Source organism: Muscardinus avellanarius, assembly GCF_963383645.1.
Source record: "Muscardinus avellanarius genome assembly, chromosome: 2".
NCBI classification, from domain to species: Eukaryota; Metazoa; Chordata; class Mammalia; order Rodentia; family Gliridae; genus Muscardinus; species Muscardinus avellanarius.
The window spans coordinates 70892614-70912960 of NC_137787.1; the positions used below are offsets into that span (position 1 = coordinate 70892614).

Genomic DNA, 20347 nt, shown 5'->3' on the forward strand with positions numbered 1-20347 from the left:
GGATCCTGTAGGTGGAAGTAAATACATGTCATTTGGATAAGAATAAAAAGCTAAATGTAAATAAATTACACAAATACAGTTAAATATATATCAAGTTAAATGTAAAACAATTTTATTTCAATTATTAAATTAGAATATAAGCATCCTTCTAGCTATTATCCACATTTTATATTTTTCTAGAAATCTTAATATCTTGGTGAAATTTAACAGAGTTTTTTGGATTTTAGGTTTAAGCAGAAAATAAAAATTTGCAAGTGAATTCATTGTTGTTTTGACCAAGTGTGAGTTATTATAGCCTCACTGCGGTTTTGTGTGAAGCTTAATTCTCATTCAGGTTTGAGAGTTGTCATTTTTTTCCCTTGAGGTCACCACTCAAAATTAAATGGCTTATAAAATTAATCTAAATTGAAAAATTTTCCAAATAGCTTGCAACTTTAATCTACAGGTTAAGTATGACATATTAATATTTGAAGAGCTTAGATTATGTTGGTTTGTATATTGTCTTGTAGGCAATACCAAGCTTACTTACTTAACAGAAATCTGGTTTACCAGGTGAGAGAAGAGTTTGGGGAATGAGACAGTCACATACTCTGCGCATACAGACCTCCCAATATTTCACCCATGTTGTGGCATTATGTAATCATAGACTATTTTTTCAACTCAGTCATGTTTTATACTTGAACAAACATCATCTTTACAGTCAATTTACCCTGTTTTACCCCTTCCTGTAGCCACTTCTGTTACTGCCTTCAATAAGTCATCTCTACCAGGTAAGACATACGAATCAGTAGAAACGATAAATTATGAAATTGGGTAAATTGAAAACAAGCTTCTAATTTTTCCTATTTTTCTAACATTACTAATGCATACATTCTATAAATTTTAACTTGAGAAAATTTTTGGTTCTTATATCCTTAAAAATATTTTTTAAGGTCCCTTTTTTGGTATCTGAACTTAGTTACAACAAGTTCATTTCAATAAGTACTTTAAAATTATCTTAAAGTAGGAGAAAACATGTTTCTTGATCTCATAAAATGATTTTGTTAGGATCTTAATTTTGTTAGGGTCTTATGAGTGCTAACAGTTTGGTGATATTATAGAAGGATCTTGGATTACTTCTATTTAACAGTTGCTTAGAAAAATACTGTTATATTCATCATAGGATATTTTTGTAGCCATTACATTGTGAATATTTTATAATAACATGGAAAATGCTTATGCTAAAGTTAGCATTTAAGCATATAAATATGTTTAATACAATATGAAAGAAAGTTTTTACATTAAATTTCTGAAAGGAAATATGTAAAAAAAATTTAATACTGGTTACTTTAGGGTGGTAGGGTTATGGGCAACTTTTCATACTTTATGTTATAGAATTTTATAATGAACATGTGTTACTTTCATAGAAGGAAGCTTTATTAAAATTTTTCCAATAATAAACTCTGGAAGTCTTCCTACCAGTAAAAAGTATAGGCTCAGGTAAATCGATTACTCTAATAATTACTACTCTATTTAAAAAAAAACTGTAACAACTATATATTATGTATTATTGGAATCTATTTTTACTATTTCTAATTTTTCTAGCACACACCAATTTTATCAATTCCAGTAATTCGGCCCACAAAAATAAATGATGAGTTATTATTAGTGTGTATTGTGAAAACTAGCCTCATCAAAGGAGCTGAAAATTCTTTGATCTTAAGGATCATAGAATTTCCAATTAGATTAGGTTCAGAAAATAGGCATTTTAATTTTGACACTACATTGGCTGTCATTCCAGTTTGGCAAGCTGATAAGGGAAATGGCTTTATCTGTCTGGATCTTACCTTCCACTTCTATAATAATAATTGAGAGATTGGTTCCTTTCAGAAACAACATTATGTTACTTGCACTTGACTCTTGCTCCTAACAGCCACTTTCTACATGTGTAACCCTAAGCAAATTCCATCATCATTGTGGGGATGTATTGATTTCTAATATCCCTTCCAGCAGTAGAAGTATGTGGCTTATAGAGGCTTAAATGTTTTGAATGGAACCTTAAGAAACTGGAATAGTAAAACTGAGAAATCTCCTTTTTCGGGACCCAAATCTACAAGGTCAACCCAAGTGCTATAAACTACCTTTTGTCTTCATGTTGTTAGGAATTGTCAGAAGGCTTCAGACTTTACCTCAAGTTACTTGTAGCCTTTCTTCTAGAAATGGGAAAGTACAGTGTTTGAGTTGTTTTTCTAAATAGACTCAGGTTTCCACTGGTCCTAGCGGTTACCTTACAGTGATCTCTATACAGAGCTTCTAGGGAAGATGGGTAACGAGTGTGGAGGATAACAAGGTGCATGGGAATTGCCATTTGAAATACTCTGCTTATATTCTTTGTATTGTGCCACCATATCAATTTTCTACCTAGTGTTCTAACTAAACTTAATTGTATGTAGACATTCAACTAGTAGAGAATTCTATCTTGAAATAAAATAGTAATATAAGAAAGGAAAAATAAGTAATCTTTACATAGATACCTGGTTCAGGTCTGTTGCTTAACGCCTGTGTGTCTGTGTAAGTTGTTCAACTCTGATCACATGATTCCTTGGTGAATTAGTGTGATTCCATGCTTCCATTTCTTTTTCCTTTCCCTTTTTTTAAACTTTTCTTTCTCAATCATTAATTCTTTAGAAGCATTTTGAGTGCCGTCTCACTGAATGCTGCAAGACTTTCCTAATCATTTTTTTAAATATTTTTATTGGTCCATCATAGTCTCACATCAAAATGTAGTTCACAGTTTGGCATGGTGGCGCACACTTGTAATCCCAGCGCTTAGGAGGCTGAGACAGGAGGATCACACAGGTTCAAAGCCAGCCTCAGCTACTCTCAACAACTTAGTGAGACCCTGTTTCTAATAAAGTATAAAATAGGTTTGGGAGTGTAGCCCGGAGGTAGAAAAGCCCCTGAGTTCCACCACCAGTACCACACACACACACACACACAAAAAGAATAAATAAAAATTGTGCTTTGCTTCTATTGTCATTAAAATTATATTGTGATTTGCCATAAAATTCTTATTTTTTAAGAAATTCTTTTGAAATTTTCTCCCATCCTTTTAACTATTTTAAGATTTGCAATTTATTTACTGAGTCTGCATTATTGTTCTTACAGTTTGTCTCATTCCGAATTTCGCTGCAGCACCCTGGGTGTCCCTTTCTAAAGTGCTTCTTTATCCTCTCCATTCCCTATAATTTGACTTAAATCTAGAGACTTGATTAGGTTTTGGCAAGGTATCTTTGGCAACAATACTTCATAGTAGCCGGGTGTGGCAGCACTCACTTATAGTCTTGGCTATTTGGGAGGCTGAGGCAGGAGCATCACTTGAGCCCAAGAGCTGAGGATAATCTGGATAACATAGCCAGACCCTGTCTCAAGGGAGGGAAAATCCTCATAGGTGATATCTTGTACTTCCATTAGCAGACAGTTAATGATACATTATCTCTTCTATGTTAGACATCAGTATTCATTGTCTAAATCTTAATTGTCAAAAAGGGATGATGATCTATTGCAGATATTTAAACATTTGCTATTTCTACAAAAGCAAAACAACCCATATCAGCTATTTGACTACCTAGATAGAATTTAACCAGAAAAAAATCAGGATAAAAGTATGATTTTTTTTTTCTTTCTCTTCACTTTTTTCTTTGTGGTACTGGGAATTGAACCCAGAAAAGTTCTACCTTTGAGCCATACTACTAGTCCTATATTATTTTTTAGTCTGAAACAGGATCTGTCCTTGAGTCTGTAATTCTCTTGTCTCAGCCTCCCAAGAACTGAGAGTATAAACTTGGGCCACCATGCCTGGCTTCTTCACCAATATATGTATATATATTTATATATTTTTTTCTGTACTAGTGATTGAACCCAGGGGCATTCAACTTCTGAGCTACACTCAACACTCCTGTTTTTAAAAATTTATTGTGAAAGAAGGTCTCCCTGGTTTGTAGAGGCATAACTAAGTAGCTGAGGCTGGCCACAACATGTGATCCTCCTGTCTGTCTCCCAAGTACTGGGGTTACAACCTTGTGCCCACCACCACTCCTGGCCTTTTTCAATTTTTAAAATAATGGGCTGGTTCCTTAGTATGAACCATCAGGATGAGTTATTTTTTAGTATCATTATGAATACATAAACACATGTGGTATGTTTCAATGTATTGGGTTTTGATGCCAAATTATTTTTTTTCACATTCTTTTATTTGTTATTTTTATTTTTATTTTTTATTTTATTTTTTTATTGGTGCATTGTATTCATACATCATAGTGGGAAACACACTTTTGTAGACATACATGCACACATCGCCCAGTCAGCCCCCACCCGATCCCCACCCCATTCTTTCCCCATCCCTCCTTCCCATGCTTGGCTTAGTGGTTGACGTCTAGTATTATAGCAATTTATCCAAAATTAAAAATGATAATCTCTCATAACAGTTTCATTTGTCTGATACCAAGCTTTTGATGACTTAAAGATAACATTTCAATATTTCTTTTTACTTTCTTTCTTACCAGAGAATATTTTTTTTCTATTTTTTTAGGTGAAACTATCATATATTTATTTATTTACTTTTCAGAAAAAATCTATCCTAATATGGAATATGGACTCTAGATACCCAAAACGATCTTGAAAAAGAACAAAGCTAGAAGATATATATTTTCTGATTTCAAACCATATAAAGCTACAATAATTGAAACAGTGTAGTACTGTTCTAAAGGCAGATATATAAACCATTGGAGTTAAAAGCCTAGAGCTAAATTCTTCCCTATATTGTCAAGTTATTTTTGACAAGGTTTCCACGAACATTTGGTGGTGGGAATAATAATCTTTTAACTAAATATTGTTGAAACATAATAATTACAGGGAAAAGAATAAAATTGGACCCTTACATAATCCCATATACAAATATTAACTCAAAATAGATTAAAGACCTAAATATAAATCTTAAGACTATAAACTTTTAGGAGAAAATCTGGGTCATAAAATCTCACAACATTGAAATTGGCAGTGATTTCTTGGATATGATTTCAATGGCACAGGCAACAGAAGAGTATACAAACTCCATAAAAAATAAAAAAAATATTGTATATCCAAAGACAATGTAAACAGAGTTAAAAGTTACTAATAGAATGGGATAAAATATTTCCAATTGCTATATCTGAAGGTATATTAATATTCCAACTAGAAGTCCTAAAAATTAACAACAATAAAGGCAAACAATACCATTTAGAGATAGGTAAAAGACTAACATAAATAATGAATCTCCACAGATAACCAATCTTAGTTGTCTGTTGGATGGAAAATCTTGTTTCTCTGGTTCTGGAGTGTGTTACCTATTTCTTCTTTGTAGTTAATCTCTTTGAGTATTTTCTCTAGTGCTGGTTTTGAAGACATAAATTCCTTCAGTTTCTGTTTGTCATGGAAGCTTCTTATTTCTCCATCTAATTTGATAGAAAGTTTTGCTGGGTAGGAAATTTTGGGCTGGAAGTTGTTTTCTTTCAGAGTTTGGAATATGTTACTCCAAGCCCTTCTGGATCTCATGACTTGGTTTGGGAAATCTGGAGTGATTCTAATTGGTTTGCCTCTGAATGTCACTTGGCCCTTTGTTTTGGTTGCCTTTAAGATTCTCTGCTTGGCTTCCACATTGGTCATTTTGACAATGATGTGGCATGGGGATCCTCTTCTCCGATCCTGTCTAAAGGGAGTTCTATAAGTTTCCTGGGTCTGTGTATCAACCTCTTGCTCTATGTTTGGAAAATTTTCTGCTATTACTTCCTTGAAGAGATTGTTGATCCCTTTGGTTTCACTTTCTTTTCCCTCCTCTATTCCAATTATTCTTAGGTTAGCTCTCTTAAAATGGGCCCATATTTCTTCAATATCAGATTCCTGCTGTCGGACATTTTTTCTAGATTAGAAACTATGCGTTCATTTTTGGAATGATCATCTTCTAGGAGCGTGATTCTGTTCTCCATGTGGTCTAATCGGTTGTTTGTGCTTTGAATTGAGGCCTTTACTTCATTAATTGCATCCTTTATCTCTTTTTGGCTCTCTCTGAGTTCACCTCTATTATTTCTACAGTGATTTTCCTGATTTGATCTTCTAGAAATCTCTGATTTTCTGTTTTATCGGGTTCTGATGTTGTGGGGTTGTGGGCATTCATTGCTCCAGTGTTATTCCTCTTTCCCATGATTTCGGAAGTTTGTGCCTTCTCTGTGTTCTTCCCTTGAGTCACTATGACTTCACTTAAGGTGCTCTGGATCTCGAGTCTGTAGTATCTCAGACCCCATTACTCCTTTACTGGGTTGTATCACAGAGTCTCTGACCCAGGCAGTCGATAGAGGCTGCTTTAAACTATGGGGGGGTGCCAGGTTGCACGTTCTCCTGTGGTGTGATATCTCTGCCACCGCCACTCCCCCACTGGGTCAAGTCCCAGGGAGTACAATACTGGGATTTCTCCTCTGTGGCCCGCAATTTGACTCATTGTTCTTGAGTATGCAGATGTAGCTATACTGAACTCGGTGAATTCGCTGCTGCCGCCGCCGGTGGCAATATGGCACCGCTGCTACGCCCTCAGCCGTGAGGCTGGTGTATTTCTTCTTGGTTTTGAGTTCCACTCTGAATCCCTGCAGCGTGTGCTGAGCTCAGCCACTGGGAGCTTTAGATGCTCCCTGCGCCGAGAAATCCCGCCTGGCTGTTCTGCAGCGGCTCACCTTGGCTTGCTGTAGCCGTCCGGTGAACTCGCCTCTGCCGCCGGCAGTAAAGCGCCGCTGCCACGTCCTCGGGGCATGAGGCCGGTGTATCTCCTCTGTGGCTCTGAGCTCTATTCTCAGTCTGCTTTCTCTCTGGAGCCTGGTGATTTTTTTGTTTCTCTGGTGATGGTGTTTTCTGGCTCTGAAAGGCGCTGATTTTGTGGTAATGGAGATTGGTTGTTAGCGGGGCTCTTAAGCCCCGCTTTTCTCGGTCGCCATCTTCCCGGAAGTCCCCAAATTATTTTGATTTTTGTTGGTCAAAAGCACCTCTGACTCGGCATGGTAGTGCACACCTGTAATTCCAACCTCTCAGCCTCCCAAGTTCTCCCAAGTCAGAACTTGGGAGGCTGAGACAGGAGGATTGCAGGTTTGAGGATAACCTCAGCAACTTAGTGAGATCCTGTTTCAAATTAAAAAGAAAATAGGGCTGGGGTTGTAGCTCGGAAGTAGAGTACCTTGGGTTCAATCGCCAGTACCACAAACACACACATACACACACACACACACGCACATACACACACACACATACATTCTTTGATTGGTTTTTGATAGGAACACCTGTAAATTTTGACAAATTTCTTTCTAGTGTGACATGCTGTTTCAAGTTCATCTTTACATTTATTCTATTATTATTAGCATATATTGTACAAATTAATGGAGTTTAGTGTGAAATTTCTATGTATACATATATGTGCTTTGATCAGGTCCACCCTCCCTCTGCCCTTTCTTGCTCTTGTCTCTTCCTTGGTCCCCTTCTCTTTCTGAATAGTCCCTCTTCTACTTTAGATCACCTTTTCTTTGTATATATATTTTTAAAGTTTCCACATGTGAGAGAATACATGATTTTATTCTTCTTTGTGTCTGGACACTATTCCACTGTGTACATATGCCATATTTTTAATCTGTTCATCTGTTGACAAGTACCCATGCTGATTCTCTATACCTTGGTCATTCAAGCAGTGCCTCAGTAAATGTGGGCATGCAGGTGATCTCTCTCCTGTATGCTGACTTCTTTCATTTCTTTCTTCACTTCTTTGTAATTTTCACTGGAGAGGCCTTTCACCTTCTTGGTTAGGTTATATCTAGATATTTTAAGCTTGGAGGCTGTTGCTAATGGTATTTTGTGCTTTCTTTCTCAGTGAATTAATTATTGGCATTTAAAAAGCTACTGATTTTTAATATTGATTTTGTATCCTGCTACTTTGTTGAATTTGTTTTTCAGTTCTAAGAGTCTTTGGTGGATTCTTGAGGATTTTTTAAGTACAGAATCATATCATCTACACACAGGGATAATTTGACTTTGTTTTTTTCCTATTTGTGGCCCCTTATTTTCTCTTGCCTGATTGCTCTGATTAAAATTTTAAGTACTATATTGGATTGAAATTGTGGGAATTTATCTTTTTTCTGATTATAGAGAAAATTGTTTTAGTTTTTATCCTATTCAGTATGATGTTGGCTGAGAGTTTGTCACATATAACCTTTATTATATTGAGGTATGATTTCTCTATATGTAGTATATATCATAAAGGATGTGGAACTTAAAGTCTGGTAAAATTCAGCAGTGAATCTTAATCTAGTCTTGATATTTACTCTGTTGGAAAACTTTTTTTTATAACTGGTTCATTCTCACAGCTTATTATTTATCTATTGATAATTTTTACGTCCTCTTGATTCAATTTTGGTAGATCATATTTTTCCAGGAGGTTGTCCTATTGTACATTTCTAGTTTATTGATGTAGTTTTTCAAGATATTCTTTAATGATCATATGAATTCCAGTGGTATCTGTTGTAATATACTTCTTTAAGTTAGTTTTTTCCTTTTTGTTTAAGTTTGTTGATTTTGCATTTATTTCAAAGAACTAATTCTGTTTCATTGATTCTTTTATTTATTTGTTTTTAATACTGAGGATTTAACTCAGGGATATTCTACCTTTGAGCTACACTCCTCAGCCTTTTTTGTATTTATTTATTTATTTATTTATTTATTTATTTATTTATTTGCAGTACTGGGGGTGAAACCCAGGGGCATTCTACCTTTGAGCTATACCGCAGCCCTATTTTTTATTCGTTATTTTGAAACAGGGTCTTATAAGTTTTGGAGGGCTTCACTAAATAGCTGAGGCTGGCTGAGAACCTGCAATCCTCCTATCTCAGCCTACCAAGTACTGGGATTATAAGCGTGTGCCACCATGCCCAGCTTGTTTTGTTTTTATTTTAAAGCAAGTTCTCACTAGGTTGTTGAGAGTCTTGCTAAGTTGCTGAAACTGTTCTCAAATCTGTGATCTTCTTGTCTCAGGCTCCCAAGTACTAAGGTTATGGGTATGTGCCACCACATCTGGCTTATTTGTCCTTTGCATTGTTCTTTTCATCTCTATATTATTTACTTCTGCCCTGATATTTTTTCCTTTTACTGATTTGGGGGTTGATTTGTTGTTTTTTCTAAGGTTTTGAGATACATTATTAGACTCTTCATTTGAGATCGCCCCTTTTTAAAAAATTATGTACTCAGTTATAAAATTCTCTCTCACTACTGTTTTCACTTTATCTCATATGTTGTGGTACATTTCCATTTGCATTTTATTCTAGAATTTTTAAATTTTCTTCTCTAACTTATTCATGCTAAATTTTTATATGCTTATGCAATTTCTGTAGTTTTTCTCTTTTTTCCCCCTAGTTGCTTATATTTATTATCTGAAAATTTGCAGGGAATCATTTCTTCTTTTAATTTCTTAAGATTTGCTTTTTGGCTTGATTTATGGTATATTCTGGAAAAAGTCTCACATATTCTGTGGCAGTTGGATGGAATATTCTGTGGATGTTGGTTAAATCCATTTGATCAATAGTGATATTTAACTCTGATGTTTTAAATATATATATATATATTTTTTTTTTTCTTTCTGAATGATCTATCCATTGGTAAGTATGGGGTATTAAAGTATTTCGCTATTACTGTATTGGGTCCTATCTCTCCTATTATGTTCAGGCACACTTGTTTTATAAGTATACATGTTTTATAAAATTGAGTGCTCCAGTTGTGTAAATGTGTGTGTGTTTATAATCATTATATCTCTTTGATGGATTGTTCCTGCTTACTTTTAGATTTCATTCATTGGCAAATCATTTTCCATTCTTTTACTTTCAGTCTGTGCCTTTCTTCTCTGGTAACATAAGGTTCTTGAAAGCAGCATTCTTGTTCTTTAGTCTAGTGTTATGGAGAAATTCTTTTGTGGTAATGTCTTCTTCCTTCCTTCCTTCTTTCTGGTGCTGCAAGTCCAACCAAGGGGCATTCTACTTCTGAGCTATATCTCTAGTCAATTTTAGTTTTTATTTGGAAACAGAGTTTTACCAAATTGCTGATAGCCTCATTAAGTTGTTAAGGCTGGCTTTGAACTTGTGATCTTCCTGTTTCAGCCTTCCAAGTATTGGGATTACAGACATATGCTATTATGCTATTTGGGATTTTAGTGTGTGTGTGTGTGTGTGTGTGTGTGTGTGTGTGTGTGTGTGTTAGTTACTCAGTTGGGGTGGAACCCAGGGCCTTTTCTACCTCCGGACTATACTCCCAGACCTATTTTATATTTTATTTGGAAACAGGATCTCACTAAGTTGCTGAGAGCCTCACTAAGTAGCTGAGGCTGACTTTGAACATGTGCGATCCTCCTGTCTCAGCCTCCCAAGCACTGGGATTACAAGCGTGAGCCACCACGCCTGGCTATTTGGGATTTTTAAATGTCTCCTGTACTGGGATGTTTATTTCCCAATATTTGGGAATTTTTCTGTTATTTTACTGAATAATTTTGCTATAGTTTAGGCATATTAGCATTTCTCCTTTGTCCATTCTGATTATGCACATGTTTGATCTTTTAGTGCTGTTCCAGAGATCTCTTATGTTCATTATTTCATATTTGCTTTTTTCTTTAATACTGAGTGTGGCAATTCATTAGTTTTCTCTTTAAGCCCAGATAGTCTTTTCTCTGCTTGATCTATGTTGTTGATAAGGCTTTTACCTGAGTTTTTAATCTAATTTACCAAGCTTTTCATTTTCATGATATTTCTTTGGTTCATTTTCAAAATTTCTCTCTTCACTGACTTGCTCATTCATATCCAGCATTGTCTTCCTTAATTAATTCAGTTGTTTATTTTTGTCCTGGAATCACTGAGCTTTTTGCAAATCACTTTCTTGGCCAGGCATGGTGGCGCACGCTTATAATCCCAGCATTTGAGAGGCTGAGACAGGACGATCCCGGTTTGCGGACAGCCTCGGCTACTTAGTGAGGCCCTCTGCAAGTCAGTGAGACCCTGTTTCAGAATAAAGAATAAAAAATAAGACTAGGGGTATAGCTCGGAGATTGAAAGTCCCTGGGTTCCATCCCCAGACCGAATCACTTTCTTGGATTCTTAATCTGACATTTTACTAACTTTGTTATCTTCTTTAGAATTCCTTTCTAGAGAGTTAGGAACTTTAGAAGATAGCATCTTGCCATTTTTAAAAATATTTTCTGTGTTTGTATGATGAGATTTGTGCATGGGATGGGTATATCTATATTTTTCTTCCATACATGGGGGGAAAAAACAGATAAAGTAAAATCTAAATAAGAAAAAGTACCACCACAACACCATCAACAACAGAAAAGAAGAGGCCAAAAATAATATGGAATAATAAAATGGAGTTACCAAATAAAAAAATGTTATAATCAATATTAAAAAGGCAAGAAAAGTTTTCCCTCCAAAGTTTTCTCCAGGAATATTTGGAGCTGTGTACTCCAGGAGTGGGGCAGGCCCTAACATAGCCTGTCACTGTGCAGAACTGGTCTGGCACGGGTTCCCCCTGGTGACCTTTTTGCTGTGCATTCCAAGGATAGGGCTGACATCAGGTGGTGTAGCACGTCAATGGAGCCTTTGTGTTGAAGCCCTGAGGGTGGGAAGAGGCAGGCTCTGGTGCAACCAACTGTGCTGGCCCCAGGCCTTCCATCTCCCATGACGCTGGTGCTCTCAGACTTACCTCCTGCACAAAACCACTGTGACTGCTTTCCCCAGACTCTGCTGCCTTCCTGAACTGACAATATTAAGGGGGAAATACTTTCGCTGTGCTCTCTGTCACCTTCTCTTCGCCTTCTCTTCTACTATCCAGAGTCTCTGGATTCTCCAAGTCTCTTTTCCCTATTGAACTTCGCTGTTCTCCCATAGCCACCCACCTAGATATGCAGAGCTCTCCAGCTGTTTTGATTCTGTCTCATGGAGGAGTCAGTGAGTGCTGGGTGCCTCTACTCTGCCATCTTGAATCTCCCTGATAACCTCATCTTGTGCATTTCTTGATACACATAGAATCGAGCTCTCGTTTCATTTGAGTGGGAAATGGCAGTATAGACAACCTGGGCCACTGTTGCACAGTGATGCTGGATTTGTCATTGATTATAGGCCCATAAAGTTAACACTAGAAAATAATTTTTGGAAAAATGTAAAGAAATACTATAGATACATCCCTGAGGTTTGACATTTGCCATTCTAATTGAGGTAGGCTTTCTCAATTTCAGTACTTCTAACATTAAGGGTCAGATGATTCTTTACTGTTGATAGATGCTGTCTTGTGCATTGTACCAGGTCCTGCATCATCTTCAGCCTGTACTAAGGAAATGCTAGGAGCAGATTCTCTCAACCCTGCCCTCAAGTCATGAAAATCAACATTGTCCCCAGTCATGGCTCTTGTCGTTTGTCAAATGTCCTCTGGGGACAATATTGTCCTCAGTTGAGATCTATTAGACTAAACATAATATTGATGAAACATTCAACAAAGTACCAGGTATTTTTTTCCTTCAGTGCCTAAGGGGTTTGGTACCAGAACTCCCACCCCTTAAACTATGGATATAAAATCTGTGATGCTCAAGTCTCTTATACAAAACAGCCTAGTATTAGCATATGTCCCCAGTTAATCTTTCCATATACGTGAAATTCTCTCTGGGCTACCTATAATACCTGGTACAATGTAAATACTGTGTAAATAGTGTTGTACTGATTTTTAAAGGGGATAATTACAAAGAAAAATGTACACACATGTATTCCGTAGAGATGTAGTTTTTTTCTCAAAAATATTTGAAACAAGTTTGTTGATGCCATTGATATAAAACCTGCAAATATAGAGGTCCAACTGTAGTTATAATGACGTACATTTTGGAGAATAAAATACTTCATAAGTGTTTAGCTCTGAGCCAAAATTATCAAAATAAAGAGAAGGAAAATACTATGTGGTAGCAACTTCATATCCCATTTAATTTGAAGTGTCCTTTTTTCTTCTGAAACATTGGTAATTATCTATACAACAAAGATTGAGTCACAGAGTCTCTGTTCTAGCTGTGATTATTGACCCCGAGAATATGTCTTAGTTTCTTTAAGGTTCAGTTTCCTCTGCTGTGGAACAGGAATAGTTGCCTGTTGCCTTGAGAATGTAATAAGGAGCCTAACATCATGCCTGATTCAGTGTGGACTATAATTAGTAGTTTTTATCATTAGATACGTTTTAAAAGGCGAAATAAGAACATTGGGTGTGAACATTCAACCTTGTGTACAAAAGGAAGATGCTTTTCTTCTTTTTCAGAGTCCTGTCAAATATCACAAAACCTAGACCTAATGAAGGAGAAAGAAAATAAAGGATTTTTCAGCTTTTTTCAACGCAGTAAGAAAAAGCGGGAGCAAGTGAGTATCTTAAGTAGCATTTTATAAGATTCTAAAATTTTTTTTTACCATCATAAATGGTGTCTCTCTTTAAATGACATGGAGACATTGCCTTTTGATTCCTTATTAGACTGCAAGTGCTCCTGCAACCCCTCTAATAAATAAGCACCGCCCAACTTTTATGAGGTCCAATACAATTTCCAAGCCATATGTCTCAAACACCCTGCCATCTGATGCACCCAAGAAGAGACGTGCCCCCCTGCCTCCAATGCCGGCATCCCAGAGTGCACCCCAGGACCTTGCACACAGCCAGGAGAGGCCAGCTTCCTGCCTGGTAAAATCCACAAGTGTGGATGAAACTCATCAGGTACGTAGGTTTGTTTTGTTTAAAATAAGATCTTTGCTTAACTTTCCATTTTCCACACTGACTCCAGAGAAAGAGTTATTAATATATAGTAACATGAATAACTAGATAATTAGATTGATACTGGGAGGAAATTATATGTAGTTTGGCTGTGCAGTGAAGAATATTATTTCAAGTTTAAATAGCTTTCATTTTCAAGTGACTGTTCTATAAACTGAAGTCTTGATTTTCTGAAGCCCAGCGGCTCTTGCTTGATGCCTCTATCTGGAATGGAAATGCTTATTTTCAAATAAGTTAAACAACAACAACAACAACAACAACAACAACAACAACAACAACAACAGTCTTTGTGTTACATCTATGGTTTCTAACTCTATGTATCTTCTTGACCTGACTCTCAGATTCTCTAGGGCAAATCCTGTTATCTCTCTGGCATGTTGCTAACTTTATTTAAAAGTAAACCTTTTAATATAACCCATTTTGGTAACTTCATGTGTTTCTATGCTAAAGCATTGTTCTAGGTATAACTTTTCTTGAAAATTCTTTTTTTTTTAAAGAAAAATGATTTCTCCCCTTCAGTCCCAAGTATATCAAGTATACCTTTTTTGAGGGGGAGAGGGGTCCATTTGCAAACTACTTTGCATGCTAAAACTGTACATTCCTTGCTTTATTCATGTAGGATGTAGATGAGTTTTTAGGAAAACGTGATTGAAACAAGACCTCATATTTTGTTGGTTGTAATCAAATAGAATAATTTAAATGACTTTGTGAGTAAATTCTGTTTTGAAATATTTAAGACAATTTTTTTTTTTTGCTTCTAGCTGAAATATTTTATTTCCTCTTTGGAAGCTTAATAAATCCAGTGTTCAAATAATTAATTCTTCCTAGAATATACATTTGATTGCTTTCTTAAAAAATTAAATATAGTTTGTAAGCTTTCAAACGTGTTTAGAAAGTAGCAACTCAAATAGAAATGAATAAAGAATAGAAATGCTTAACCTTTGTAATTACTTGGGAAATCAGCTATTAACTTATCTTCTTGTTTCTATTAAGATTTTCTTATCTAATATCTGTGGTATGAAATCTCATAAATCCAGAGGATAATGTATTTTTCCCCTTTGATAGAATAATTTTCTAACAGAGTCTTCCAGGCCCAACTGCTGGGTTGTCCATGAAGCTTCACAGGAGAGCTGGTGCTTGGTTTCACTCTTAAAATTTGCATAGACGTGCATTAATTAGGCAAAAGACCCTGTGCCAGGGACTCAGGAATGTGAAGATGATGGATGAAGTGTCTGGAAGCAAGCAAGAAATAGCGATAGAAACTAAGCAAGGAAGGCAGGAACCCAGTCAGGGCCCAAAGACTTCATTTTATGCTTGTAGCTTATTCAAATTTTCTCATTGGAAAAATTAGCATCTTTAGGACTGTTAATATTCTTTTAATTGCCATATACCTACATCATAAGAGTATAATTACTTTATTTCACAGTAGTTACCTAAGCATCTTTTTCTCTATGTAGAAATAATTCTGCTCACAAATCTTTATTTGAGCTGTCCTCATTCAATCTAGTCCAGATCCCCAAGAGGTCTAGGTTGTCTTTTGAATAGTCTGCCTCATGAAATCTGGGTTGCACTATGAGTGACCTCACTGAAAGCTCGCTCTTTTGATTCTTGCCCTCTGCTCTATGACCAGTTGGTGCCCTGTGTTAAGTAATCTTTTTCTTTTTTTAAGCATGTTGCCTTTGGCAAACCACACATCTTTATACAATTTCCTAATTATTTTTTCTTTTGATCTGGACATCTGGATAGTTCTTTGATGTATTGTTCAGCAAGACTCAGAATTATTTGTTTTTCTCTAAGAAGCTGAAGAACAGTTTTTTATTTACTCGTTACAAAAATTCTTCATGATTGACCTGTGGGTATGTTTGTTAGTGTATGTGTTTGTTAGTGTATGTGTGTGCAGGCGTGTGCACAGGTGATTTCATGCTTTCATAAGCATCTTCAGCACTCACAAGTGTGGCCATATTTGATGGAAATAAACACTCTTTCCTCCTGGTGTTTTTCTCTTTTGCAGTGTGTCAGAGTGCACCTAAATGCTTTGCACGCATTGGGAGGAGCCAGCTTCTTATACTTCACCTCTTTTCTATTTGTTTTCTTGCTCCGACCTTCTTTATTCATTTTTTTTTAATTGGAGGGCCTTGAACCCATGCTCTTCACTGTATTTACTATACTCTTCTTTCTCTTTTTATCCCTCTTTTCCTTCCTTCTCTCCTTCTCCCTTCCTTCCTTTTCATTTTATAGTGATACTGGGGGGTTGTACCCAGGAATGTTCTATCTCTAAACTATACCCCCAGCCCTGTCTTATTTTTTATTTTGAAACAGGGTCTCACTAAGTTGCTGAGGCTTGCCTCAAGCCCATGCTCCTCCTGTATCTTCCTCTAAGTATTGGGATTACAGGTGTGGCCCATCATGTCCAGCTTGCAAAGAAAAAGCATCTGCTGACTGTGGTGACACATACCTGTAATCTCAGGATCTGGGAGGCTGAGACTGGAAAATCATAAGATCAAGACCAATCTCAGCAACTTAGCAAGACTCTCAGCAGAGTCAGTTTCAAAACAAAAAAATTAAAAGGTGTGGGAGTACCTGGAGGTACTACCCTGGGTTCAGTATCCAGTAAATATCACACACACACACACACACACACACACACACACACACACACACACACACGAGAGAGAGAGAGAGAGAGAGAGAGAGAGAGAGAGAGAGAGAGAGAGAGAGAGGTGTGTGTGTGTGTGTGTGTGTGTAGGGAGGGAGGAAGGGAGGACGGACGAACATGTGCATCTGATTTTTGTTGAGTTCCTGGGTTAATGGTTGTTAACTATAATAGTTTCAATAATGTCCTGCTAAGAGATATGCCCAGGTCCTAATGCCCAATACCTATAAATAAGGTCATATTTAGAAATAGTTTTTTTTCAAATATACTTAAGGTTCTGTTTTTGTGTGTATGTGGTGCTAGGGATTGAACCCATGGGCATTCTACCTCCCAGCTATACTCTAGCACTTTTTTATTTTTAGTTTGAAACAGGGTCTTGCTAGGTTGATGAGTCTTACTACTTGCTGAGGCTGTCCTTGAACGTATGATCTTGTCTCAGCCTCTCAAGTATTGGTATTAAGAGCATGCGCCACCATATCCAGCTATACTTAAGGATTTAGATATGAGATCATCTTGGTTTTAAGTTAAGGCTCAAATCCAATGACTAGTTTCCTTATAAGAGGAGAGATCAGGTGTAGAGAGTTGGTGTCCCACTGCCATATCTATGGAACACTAGCAGCTTACAGAAACTGGCGATGCCGGGCAGGATTCTCCCATCTACCTTCACATGGAACATGGCCCTGCCAGCAACTTTATTTCAAATTTCTGGTCTTCCAAACCATGGATCAGTAATTTTTCTTTGTTTTAAGTCACTCACTCATGATCATTCGTTACGGCTGTCCTAGGAAACTAATACGTCAATTTTAATGTCAGTCTTACTATTCTTTTGGCAGCAGTTCAAACCCACAGTTACTTATTGACTCATCACTACCTGGAAATCAGCATATTTTAAAACCAAACTCATTTTTTTCCTCCCACACTGAGAAGCTTAAGATCATCTTGGATATATTTCTTGTATTCTGTCATGTCTAATTAGAGACCACTCCCCTCATCCAGTATCCCTCCCTGTGTTCTGTCCCCTCTGCTGAAGTCTTGCCCAGAGAAAGCCTTGGCAAAGAGTTAGGAGAGAAGCCGCAAGTCCATTGTTTTCAGAATGCTCCGAATGTGGCAGGGGACCACATTTATATTTCTTCATTGTCTCTCCCCAGATTATGGTCTCAGGTTCTTCCACTGCTGATCACAAGTTTACTTTAATCTTCAGTTCCTCATCCTTCCAGAAGCTTCTGCCTCTAACCAGCAGATGTGACTTACTGTCTCATAGGAAATCCCGTGTCCTGTCCTTTCAGAATGGCATGAACCCCACCTCCATTTTCCTCATTCCTTCTTACCCATTCACCTGATTCCTGTTCTCTTAGCTTACTGAAAAGTTTTCTGAAAATTCTAGAATAATCATTACTTTCTCTGAAGTTGTCTTTGTTGTACCTCTTTATATTTTGCTTTAATTTATGTTTATGTATAGGTACTATAGTCATATAATATATAATTCCTAAGATCAAAAGGCAAATATAGGGAAACTTACTTTTTTCTTACTGTGCCCTCCACCAAATTCTTCTGCCCAGAGGCAACCACTACGAACAGTTTAAGGTTTTTATGTATCATTTGAAAGATAATATATGATTATGCGTGCCACTACATGTGTTACCTATTAATTTTCCCAGCAGATCATAGGCTATATCCATGATACTGTACCTGACTTCCTGATACGGAATGATTTTTTATATCTTTGCAATGCACAAAGTGCTTCTTCTTTTTAAAAGTTGTATAATAGTACAGTGATGCATATAACATGTTTTACCTACCTTGTCCTCTAAAGATGAACACTAAAGTTATTATTTAAAGCTCTGTTAAATTTTTTCTTTTTCCTCTCCCAAGCCAGAGGGCAGTAATTATGTTCTCCAGCTAAATTTTGTAACACGGGTATTAAAGGGGTTTACTAAGTAAACATCAACTAAAGCTTTCATATAGTCAGGAGTAATGTATATAGTTAGAATGTATATCACATTTTAATATTTAATTTTTATATGTAATAAATTGTTAGAAATTCATAAATAAATTAAAAATTGCTTACAATTACTTTTATAGTCATTGAAATACATGATTCTTAGCCAATTTTTTAATCTTTTAAATAAGCCAGAATTTTGACAAGCTTACCTTGAAAACTCAAAGACCAATAACTAAAGCATTATACTGTATATTATGCATATAAATATACTTAAACATTTAATTCATACTACTTATATGTAGCTATTCAGGAGACTCAGCAAAGCATATCAATTATAGGTACATTTTAGTTCTCATATTAAATTTAAAATAAATGTTCATTATCACTATAAACACTTAACATCCATCTATTTGAACAATTTTGCAACTTAGTGATACCCTGTTTCAAAATAAAAAATAAAACAGGGCTGGATTGTAGCTCAGAGATAGAATGCCCTTGGATTCACATCAATGAGAATCTCAGTGTCTCTGTCTCTGTCTCTCTCTTTCTGTCTCTGTCTCTCTCTCTCTCTCTCTCTCTCTCACACACACACACACACACACACACACACACACAGAAAAATTAATTTTGAACTTGAACTCTTAACATGTTACTTTTTTTTTTTTTTGGTGGTACTGGGGTTTCTGGAAGCCCTTCTACCTCCGGGCTACACTACCAGACCTGTTTTTACATTTTTATTTGGAAACAGAGTCTCCTAAGCCAGCGTACGCGGTTGGCTTCGAACTTGCGCGATCCTCCTGTCTCCGCCTCCCAAGCGCAGGGATTACAAGCGTGTGCCACCACGCCCGGCAACATGTTACTATTTTAAAGGATGAAAAGTATGAAAATGCAAGTAACAACATAACCAGAAGAAAAAAAAATGTATACAGAAATCTATTCTTAAGTACATGAAGTTTGGGATACTTTTATTCTTTTAATTTTTATTGTCCAGGATCCAAAATAAACCACAAGAGTGCGCTGTTTAACAGATGTACAACATTCTAATTGTTCCCATTTTATCCCCCTCAGAAGCATCTTTTAATAAAGCAAAAGAAAATATTGGAAATGTTACATTTCATTAAAATAACAATGCTTATTTTGAGAGAGTAAAGTGGCAGAAATAGAGCTAAAGAGATAAATACTAGTAATGCATGACAGAGTGGTTTATAATCAGCAACTTTACTCATTACGGGTTTTCAGTTCGTTCGGTGTTCTTGTAAGTAGTAACTGATACTGTGTTTGCTTTAGTCAAGTCTTACTGATAAATTAATTTATCTTTATCTTAGAAAAAAATGTGTGTCCCTTTAATATTTTTTGGCTGTACATATCTAATAATTTGCCTCATTCCTCTAAGTCTAAGACATTTCTCAATATTGGCAAATTAAGGTATTTGACTAGTGATTTTGGAGCTTATACTGAAATTCTTCACTAAACAGCCTGTTGATTTTCAAAGTTAATTTTGACAACTGTGCAGTCTCCAAAGAGAATTCATGGCAGATCCAAGTTAGCAGAATGGTTTGTCCAAACCTATTTTGCAATATTTTTGTATCAAAAGTTTTTCACATTCAAATAATCTATTTTATAGATTATATAATACTCTGTCAGTGATACAGTGTCTTTTTCATGTTCAGAAGTTTTCTAAGCTCTTACATTATTTAGCCCTCATGTCATTTTTTCTTATATAGATGAATATAGTATTTTCTTCTTAGAAAATATTCATTTAGAAAATAAAACTTTACAAGTAGAAAATTTATGGCATTTTTACTGGAAATTTTTGGGCATTCTGTGAATACATTTCTGTCTAATAATTTGAAATGTCTTTTGTGTAATAAGATATAATA

The 20347-nt window shown here is 36.1% G+C and overlaps 1 protein-coding gene across 1 annotated transcript in view; it reads left to right on the forward strand.

Moving 5' to 3' along the window:
- Positions 1-20347, forward strand: part of COBLL1 (cordon-bleu WH2 repeat protein like 1) — a gene marked incomplete at both ends in the record, with an annotated part of 161493 nt that overhangs the window by 109553 nt on the left and 31593 nt on the right. Inside the window, 3 exon segments of the mRNA XM_080689387.1 lie at positions 732-770; positions 13372-13469; positions 13579-13815. Coding sequence (XP_080545513.1) covers positions 732-770; positions 13372-13469; positions 13579-13815 — 374 coding nt within the window.